Genomic DNA, 8,736 nt, shown 5'->3' with positions numbered 1-8,736 from the left:
ACTGACAATATTTTTCGATACTGTCAGTATTATTGACCGTGTATGCTCTGCTTAAGGACATAGAGTAGTACTACTTTATGTTCTAAACCTTGTTCCGAATTTTGAAAGACAGTTCTCGTAAATGTTTTGACATTTGACATTAGCAATTTTATTTGACAGTTGTTTGTACTTATGTCTCATTCGGCAACTAATCAAAATTTGATTCAGGATTTACAATCAGCTGATAGATGATCTACCCGATTTTAAATCGGTAGTTTTCGATAAGCTCTTTTTAGTAAACAACTAGTATAGAAAAAAAGAAGATTAATTCTATGGTTGATTACGTCGTTACTACCAGTCAGTGTATTGATTTACATTTCGAAAAATACGCCTTGTGTAATTAACTGACATTTACATAAAATTTGACAGATATGTTTTGTTAGGTTATTTGAATTTGTGGTAACAAACAATTTAGAGGGATGCTGAGTTGAAAAGTTTGTAGGGATGGAAGTTAGTCCTCTTTGTATTATATTGGTTAAATCTGATAGTAAGGGTGACAGATTATTGTTTAGGTATCCATTTCAAAGTAAACTAAATAACGAACCCTCTAACACTAGAAGAAAAAATCCTTATACTCTCCCTGTAGTAGACGATTTACTTCATCGTAATAACAATCTTTTTTCAAATATAAATAAAGAAAATTTGACCGGTTTCACCGATGAAGTTCTTTCTTCACTTTTTGCGGTTAAAACCGAGTTGTATAACAAAAAGTTTGAGTTAAAAGTAAACGATGTTAGATTCGTTAGTCATCCTACCTTATTACAATTAAGAAATAAGCGTGAAAAAGAGGATGAATCTGGAATGTTAGTTAATATTGTTTTCGCGTTACAAGCATTAGCTAGTCATTCTGTAGGTAAGTAAAAAGTTTAGTTAATTAATTTATTTTTAATATAAGATGTTTTAGTAAAATGTTATCATGATTTGAGTAAGAGAATGGGTATTGTTCTTAAATACGAGGAAAAGAGATGTGGTTACGTTTCGGATCAAACTCAATTAATGACTACTGCTCACGATGACGGATTTACTAATACCCCAAGTAATGCTTTTACTCTGATATTAGAAAAATGTTCTTTAGCTGCTAATATTAAGAAAATGTACGACGATCTATGTTCAACGGGGCTTGTTAGTTTAAGAATAAACAAATGGATTCCTCTAAGTTTTTGTTTACCACAAAAAGTGCATCAATGGCATATGAGAGGGAAAATTGTAGAACCAGGGGATATTGACAGGTATTTTCATATTTTTACCTATATATATATATATATATATATATATATATATATATATATATATATATATATATGTGTATATATATATATATATATATATATATATATATATATATATATATATATATGTGTATATATATATATATATATATATATATATATATATATATATATATATATAATCTAGTTTGATTTCAATTTTTAGATGTTTAAATGCACTAAGACCTTATCATAGTTTATTATTACTGCATCCTTTAAATCAAATGAACGATTTTACATCATTGGACGGTTCACCTTCTCTAAACAGAATGCTCTCTCAGTATTCACCTCTAAAAAATTTACAAACCCTTGCAGCCGATTCTGATTTAACATTAACACATGTAGGTAAGTGATTTTTGTATTTAACTAGATTTTTATTGTTTTAATTTAAGGTTTTTGAACTAACCGCTCATTTAGTATATTGGGCAAAAGCAACAGTTATATTCCCGATATGTTCTACTAATAAATACGTTATATCTCCAAACGCTCCGATACATTTGAACTCGCCTTTAATAGATAAATTTAAAGAAGCTTTTCCAGGTAAATCTGTTTGTTTTAGATCTAGGATCGATTTTTTTATTAGTTTTTATTTGTAGGTTTGAATTTGATACGTTGTATAGGTGAATTTTCCCTTCCGACGTCTTTGGGACAAAAGTGTAACCCTTTATGTCACCCTTCGCAGCAATCACAACTAGTACAAACTATTATTTGGATGTTACAACAACATTTATTGTTGCAGCTGCACACTTATATTCAGTACATGCCTACAGATAACGGATTGCTTATAAATAAAGTGTTAGTTTGGATGTTTTTTTCATTATTTAGTTGTTATTGTTATTAATTTTAGGGATGCTGTTAAAAAACATTTACCATCACCTAGAAGCAGCACTGTTCTTTCTAATTATCAAACAGCTGATAGGACTGAGTCGGAAAGTGGGGCTTCAACAATTTCTGAAGCTACAGAAATAACATCTAGTAGAAACGCTTATTTGTAAGTAGTATACAAACTTTAAAATAATTTAGTATTTATTTTTTTGGATGTGGTTCCTAAAAGATGAATCCTCTGATATTTACCAAAGTGGAATAAAAGTGTAAAGCTTAGTTTACCGTATCAAGTTTTACTAAATATTTTTGAAAATATTGATTTTAGAAAAAAGTTTTAAATAAAAAATTAAACTTACAAAAAAGGTTATATAAATTTTTTTATTAAAACTATTATTTTGGATGTTATGACCCAAAATATTTTGCAGGAAAATAGGTTAGGTTAGTTTGACACTTGATAAGATATTTTATTTAAAACTTTTTTCTCCAAAATAAATATTTTCGTAGATATTTAATCAAATTGTGAAGGAGGCTGGTGGATGAATGAAACCTTTTATCGACTAGCTTTCATCAAAATTTTTGGGTTAATCTTTCCAGAACAATTTTTTTTTTAATTTAGATTAGAAAATATGAGTTTCACTTCGACAGAAGATGATAAACAGGATTATCAAGAGGAATTACTATTGGACTTTCCAGATGAAGAAAGAAGTTCGATTTTTAAGGTAAATAATAGTTAAATTCAGTATTTTCACATTTAATTCAACTTCAATTTTAATTAATCCTTTACAAGACTTTTTGATTTTCCTGCTTCTTAACTGAAAGGACAACACTAATCCTTTCAATAAATATTTAATCCTGTCATTTAATTTAATCATCAGTGAAAATATTTTGATTAATACCAAGAAAATGTACAATTCATTTTGACGAAATACAAATTTCAATGATTATGTAGTTTAGGGCTGAATATAGCAGGAAGTTTTAAAGAAAAAACTTTTTTTATATTCTTTTTACCACGATTTGATTTTAAATTGTGGTGTTTACCTTCATTAGTTTCCTTTTTAGATCCCTGCGACGAATACCCCGGAAGATCTGAAATTATTCGCCCGGTTATGTAGGAAAGAATATTTCCAAGGAAACCACCACGTGGAGGAGATTATGTACCTGGAGAATCTGCGGAGGAGTCAGTTGTTGCAATTGTTGGATAAATTTAGGGACGTTTTGATAACTTATGAAACCGAAGATCCAGCTATAGCCATGTTTTCGTGCTCATCATAGCAGATTTTCGAAATTTCCATTATTCCATTTCGTACCGTAAATTATTCAACGGAATTTGGAATTTTCGAGCTTTATTTTAATAATGAAACAATCAGAGGTGGTATTTATATACAGAGTAAATAATTATTCTACAAAATAAACTGTTCTATCCTATCCATGTTCGAATACTAATGTAAAACATACGAATGTTTAAAAAATCATATCTACCAAACTAATGATTGGATTGAGTTGAAATTCTAGAGTAGTCTTACTCAAGATAAGGTTCAACAGGAAGAAAATCAACAAATCGCTAACTCAACCATTTTCGAGAATACGTTTCCACAAACATGACAAATCACGTTCCCATGTACACACGGGTGTAGAGTCTAAACCAGAACTCGACTAAAACTACCATATCAATAATCTCACTCGGAATGTACGAAATAGAATAATTCTATGGTTGATGCTATTACCCCAATTTATGTAAGGGTTAAAATAATAACAATTTCATAAAAAAATTTATTCCCCCCTATTAAAATTTTTTTTACAATATGCAAATCGCGTTTTTTATAATACTGATCGATTATTTCAAGCTTCACAGGCAGTGTCTTTGATTGCATCATCGATTTTAATTCTCATTATTCTATAATTGATTTGATTCGGATCTAATTGTTTGTAAATAAAAATTGGCATTCGATCCGATAGAATCCAGAGATTCCTTTCGGCATCGATCTGAAAATAAAACTTCATTTATTAAATTTCCAATAAATAAAAAAAAAGAATCGATTCTATTACCGAAATATCGTTAGTGAAAATCAATTTTTCATGATCTTGAACTACCAATGGGAAATTATCAGGTTCGAGTTTAGTTCTGGGGTTCCAGCAGGCTATACCATCTCTTTGTAGCTGCGTTATGAATAAAACGTTGGTTTTCACATCGAAATCTGATGATGAAGATTGTCCTTTATCATCTTTGATACCTTCCAACTAAATTAAGGAGAAAAATTATAAATTATTTGATCGAATTCCACGATTCTCAAAAGTGTGCCCCTGATTAGTGCAGTAGATGGAAGGGAAAAAAAAATTGTCGATGAAATTTCCCGATTCTTAAGTACGCCCCCGTTAAGATATATTATTTTATACAGCGTTGCCAATTTTCACAACAAATTGAATATATTTACGACCTATACCTACTTGATATAAATCAAACGACGCTGGATCAGTTGCCAAGATTTCGTTCTTTAGAACTTGCGTACTAACGGAAAATTGATTGCAACTAGCCAAGGCATGGAAATAAGCCGTTCTGAAACTACACCAACACGTCATTTCATCAAATTTAACGCGAAATAATCAAATCCACTCACCCGGTTGTTTCGTTTAATGGTCCTAACGCAACTCCGAATACTCCATCGGTCCATTGGAAATTAACTCCGCCGACGGTCATGTCGCCTTTTAACGGATCAAAATGGAAATAATTGTGCTTAACTCTCCACGATTTATCCTCGGCTAAGGAGTATACGACTATACCGTATCCTCCTAAATCGGGGATGTAGGCGAAAGCTTTGTCACATGTTTCGTTAGTAACATCTACGATCTTTAATAAAAAAAAATTTTTTCGAATTTATGTCGTATTTACTTAAAAAAACATACTTACAATATTAGCGAAGAACGAATCTTCTCCCTTGATGTCAGTTTCTGATAAATTATATCTTTTTATCAACTTATCGGTGTTTAAATCGAAAATAGCGATAGAGGGTGGAATAACGAGCTTTGGATTACCCAAAATATCTGCTAAACCAGTTTCCATTATCCACAAACGATCGCAAGGATCGACTTTCATTCTAAAAACTGATACAATCTGGTTTTCTACTGGATCCTCTCCTTCTTTTGGAAGTAGATTCGCGTTCCAATCGGGATAAGGGTGGAATTTAGGTGATTTTTCTGTTGTATTGAGTAGAATGTAATTCAAAGTTGCAGCCACTCCATGCTTCCATCTAAAACCCACCACCCAATACTGAATCTTTTTCTATTTCCATTAAACAACACTATTATGAATAAAATTATCAAATATTCAAATTGATATGATTCAAAATTGATAAAAAAAAACATTAAAATGATAAAATAAAACTTTTTTACAAAAAATTTACGTTTTATTACATTTTTTTCCAGTAGAAACATCAAAAATTATCACCTGGGAACAGTAACGAAAAGTTTATCCTTCCACCTAACCAATCCCAACGGTAAATTATTTTCCGGTACATAATCCCCGTTTTCAATGGCTATTTTCTCAGCTTCTTCGTTTGGCCATTCGAATTTCACTTGTTTCCATTCGAAAACTTCGTCAAGTTTCGCGAACGCACCCGAAAAACAAAATACCGATACGACAATTAGAATTTTTAAAAACATATTTTTATTTTATCAGAAAATCGCAGTGGGTCGAACCTGACCTGCTCTCTAGTTTGTACTATGGAAACAATTTAAAACTAAACGCTACTAGAAAGAAGAACTTTTATTTCAAGTTCTCCTTCTACATCTCATTACTCCCACTGACGATGCCTTCATCGGCGGGTATTGAAAGAACTGCTTAATATTTCTTATAAATTTATTAAAATGTAATAATTGGGATAAATTACAATAACAATTATTTATTTAAATAAATTAGTAACCCTAAGTGTATATATCTTGAATATAAAATAAAATTTTGTATTATGAAACAATAAAATCGAAATAAATTTGTATTTAAAATATTTTATGCTACGCCACTGCATTTGGCACATAAAAGAATGACGATGTTAATTAGTTTTGATTCGATGTTAAATACATTGTGCAAACTGTACACGTTCTTTCGTAGTTAAATCTATAGAAGACGCCATCATATGTTAGTTTTCTATTTAAAATCGATTTTTTAAAATAAAGATTTTATTTTACTTAACAAACGGTGATGCCGGTTCTCAATATAAAAAACAAACAAGTAAATTTTACTTTACTCTTTACAAACAGTGAAGCCAATTCTATGTATGAAAATCAAAACTCCTAACTATTTATTATTATTATTATTTCAAGTTTGGAATTGAATTTTTCATCTCTAATTTTCACTATAGACCATTTTTTGTCAACTATTTTTTTAAATAGACTATTTATAATGATTACACCGAATGACGCCATCTTGTAAGTTTAATTCATCACAAACTGGCAACTTTTTTGTTTCTAAACATCGGAAACACAGTTTACGAAATAGTCCAGTCAAATTAGCTAAAAACATAAATGATTACCGAAAAAAAATATGTTTTATTTTATTATGCGACGAAGTTGTGTTAAAATTAAAAAAAAGGCTAAATTTACGTTTTTCGATTACGAAATATTATTTTCGAAACGAATCAAATGATGTATTTGACGTTTGCGATATCTTAATTATTTATTGAAGAAATAGAAGGTTATATGGACACTGAATCGCGGGATAGTGTACAATAATGCTCTAGCATGTTTTGGGATGTCTCGCTGAGATTGTACAGTCGCCTAAAGAGTTGCACAGTTGTTTTTAAACAAAAAACGCTAAACTTAACTTTTCTCGGTATCCAACTTATGAATTTGAATAATTCTTTTTTTGATTCGTAGTAGCCATCACAATAATTTTTAACTAAAATTATTTATACCTAATTGTTTAATTAAATACGGAAGTCTAGTTTGACTGGACTATAATTTATAAGTCTAAGAGTTGAACAAACCGAGTTTGAATATTCCACATCAAGATTTCACCTTGATTATAATAAAAAAGGATTTTTTTTTAATGATTCCTACTGCAGATTTCCAATTTAACAATAGTCATTGAATCGTTCTCATTCTAATAGTTTTAATATAAATTCACATACAGCTTTGTATGCAATTTAATATTACGACAGGTAGGTAACCTTCGTAATATATCTTAAGTAACTCATTTACATACTTTATGAACTAGTAAATTATCTATTTACATTTCCATTGTTCAATGATGGAGGTATAGATATTAATACTTCAATGTTTTCTATCCTTAGATTAGAGTAATAATATTTTTATATAACTTACGGACATATTTACATAAACATCAGTATAAAATACCACTTTTGTTTATACTGTCACTAAAGAATATTATTCATATACCTTAGGACTCGTAAATAAAAGTTGTGTAGTGCTTGCTTTTTGATGTTATCACTAATTTATTATTGGAAAACACAACACAACAACACAAAATTTTTCATATTTTGATAAAACACATCTTTCATATATTATAATTTGAAAATTTTCTCACAATATCATATGTTTAAACAACAAATATATTTTTCGCGCCATAAATCGTTTATGTGCTGTCAAATATTTCAAACTTCAAGATGGTACGACAGATCACCTGACGACACCAGTGTTGCCGGTTGTCAATTCGTAATAATCTCGTATTATGACAAAAACTTATTAAAATTGTAGATTTAATGGTGTCAAGAGGATTTTATATAGAAAAAAATTACACTTAATATCTACAACATACAATAAACAACCTAAATATTAATAATTTACTTCGTATGTCTCTATTATACTTAAATTATCGTTCACGTGACGTGACGTAATTTTCTTAAGTGATTTTTAATGTTTGCTTTAAACAATTTTCGTTGATATAAAATATGAAAAGTGAAATTGACAAATATTGTTGGATAATCAGTAAATCAAAACGAATTATTATTTACTTTCACATGGTATTGCATAACTTTTTTTGAGACATAAATAATTTTGATCCACTCGCTATAAGATTTGAAAGTAACGAAGCGAACGTTTATTTTTCCTTTACATATGTTATTTTTTTAATAGATTTTTTTCTATTCAAAATCAATTTTCTATAATTAATTTCCGCATCAATATTTGGTGAAAAAAATACCTTCGAAACGCTTATAATAAATAACCTTGAAATGGTATTGGGGGCTAGAGTCAACGAAACGCAACTAATATGCGTTAATTCCTGATTGAATCTATTATAATAAACTAGAAATTTGGTTTCGTTTCAAATCAAATATCATGAAAATAACATTGTATATTACATTAAATTACTTATTTAATTTATATATTTCGTACTTCTGGACAAAATTTTTTTCAAAAAACATCTATTTTATGAAAATCGGCTAAATACAACGGATTTACAGGCATTTGTACCCATTCTCCCCCATCTCTTATTCGATACACTCAAAAAATGCGCAGAATTCAATTATCGTACATAAAGTGCCACTTAATGAAGTAAAATTTAAAAAAATTGCTTTTTAATTTTATTGCCCACCCGGTACATGATGAAATAACGTAAAGAACTACACGATATTTGTGTAATTCTTAACCCTAA

At 29.4% G+C, this 8,736-nt stretch overlaps 2 protein-coding genes across 2 annotated transcripts; one reads left to right on the top strand and one right to left on the bottom strand.

Annotated features, from left to right (window-relative positions):
* The first annotated feature begins 61 nt into the window (after positions 1 to 61).
* On the top strand, positions 62 to 5,475 carry LOC130898964 (GATOR complex protein NPRL3). Its single transcript, XM_057808601.1, has 8 exons — positions 62 to 892; positions 944 to 1,268; positions 1,474 to 1,648; positions 1,700 to 1,847; positions 1,904 to 2,102; positions 2,155 to 2,298; positions 2,749 to 2,851; positions 3,192 to 5,475. The coding sequence occupies exons 1-8, from the start codon at positions 484 to 486 to the stop codon at positions 3,402 to 3,404; spliced, it is 1,716 nt and encodes a 571-aa protein (XP_057664584.1). The 5' UTR covers positions 62 to 483; the 3' UTR covers positions 3,405 to 5,475.
* LOC130898965 (protein yellow) lies at positions 3,889 to 5,883 on the bottom strand. The gene is made up of 6 exons (XM_057808603.1): positions 5,575 to 5,883; positions 5,038 to 5,377; positions 4,748 to 4,977; positions 4,578 to 4,692; positions 4,179 to 4,370; positions 3,889 to 4,115 (listed from the first exon to the last, which is right to left on the bottom strand). The coding sequence occupies exons 1-6, from the start codon at positions 5,787 to 5,789 to the stop codon at positions 3,972 to 3,974; spliced, it is 1,236 nt and encodes a 411-aa protein (XP_057664586.1). The 5' UTR covers positions 5,790 to 5,883; the 3' UTR covers positions 3,889 to 3,971.
* Positions 5,884 to 8,736: the final 2,853 nt, after the last annotated feature.

This window comes from Diorhabda carinulata, chromosome 10 (genome assembly GCF_026250575.1).
Source record: "Diorhabda carinulata isolate Delta chromosome 10, icDioCari1.1, whole genome shotgun sequence".
NCBI lineage: Eukaryota > Metazoa > Arthropoda > Insecta > Coleoptera > Chrysomelidae > Diorhabda > Diorhabda carinulata.
Note: the sequence above shows the minus strand (reverse complement) of the source record. Positions and strands in the feature narration are given on the sequence as shown.

Coding starts and splice junctions, on each gene's coding strand:
- LOC130898964 (XM_057808601.1), top strand. CDS start 484: ATGGAAGTTAGTCCTCTTTGTATTATATTGGTTAAATCTGATAGTAAG. Junction 2,299..2,748: donor TCTAGTAGAAACGCTTATTT/GTAAGTAGTATA, acceptor TTTTTAATTTAG/ATTAGAAAATATGAGTTTCA. Junction 2,852..3,191: donor AAAGAAGTTCGATTTTTAAG/GTAAATAATAGT, acceptor TTTCCTTTTTAG/ATCCCTGCGACGAATACCCC.
- LOC130898965 (XM_057808603.1), bottom strand. CDS start 5,789: ATGTTTTTAAAAATTCTAATTGTCGTATCGGTATTTTGTTTTTCGGGT. Junction 4,978..5,037: donor ATTCGTTCTTCGCTAATATT/GTAAGTATGTTT, acceptor TTTTTATTAAAG/ATCGTAGATGTTACTAACGA. Junction 4,116..4,178: donor TTTTCACTAACGATATTTCG/GTAATAGAATCG, acceptor TTTTATTTTCAG/ATCGATGCCGAAAGGAATCT.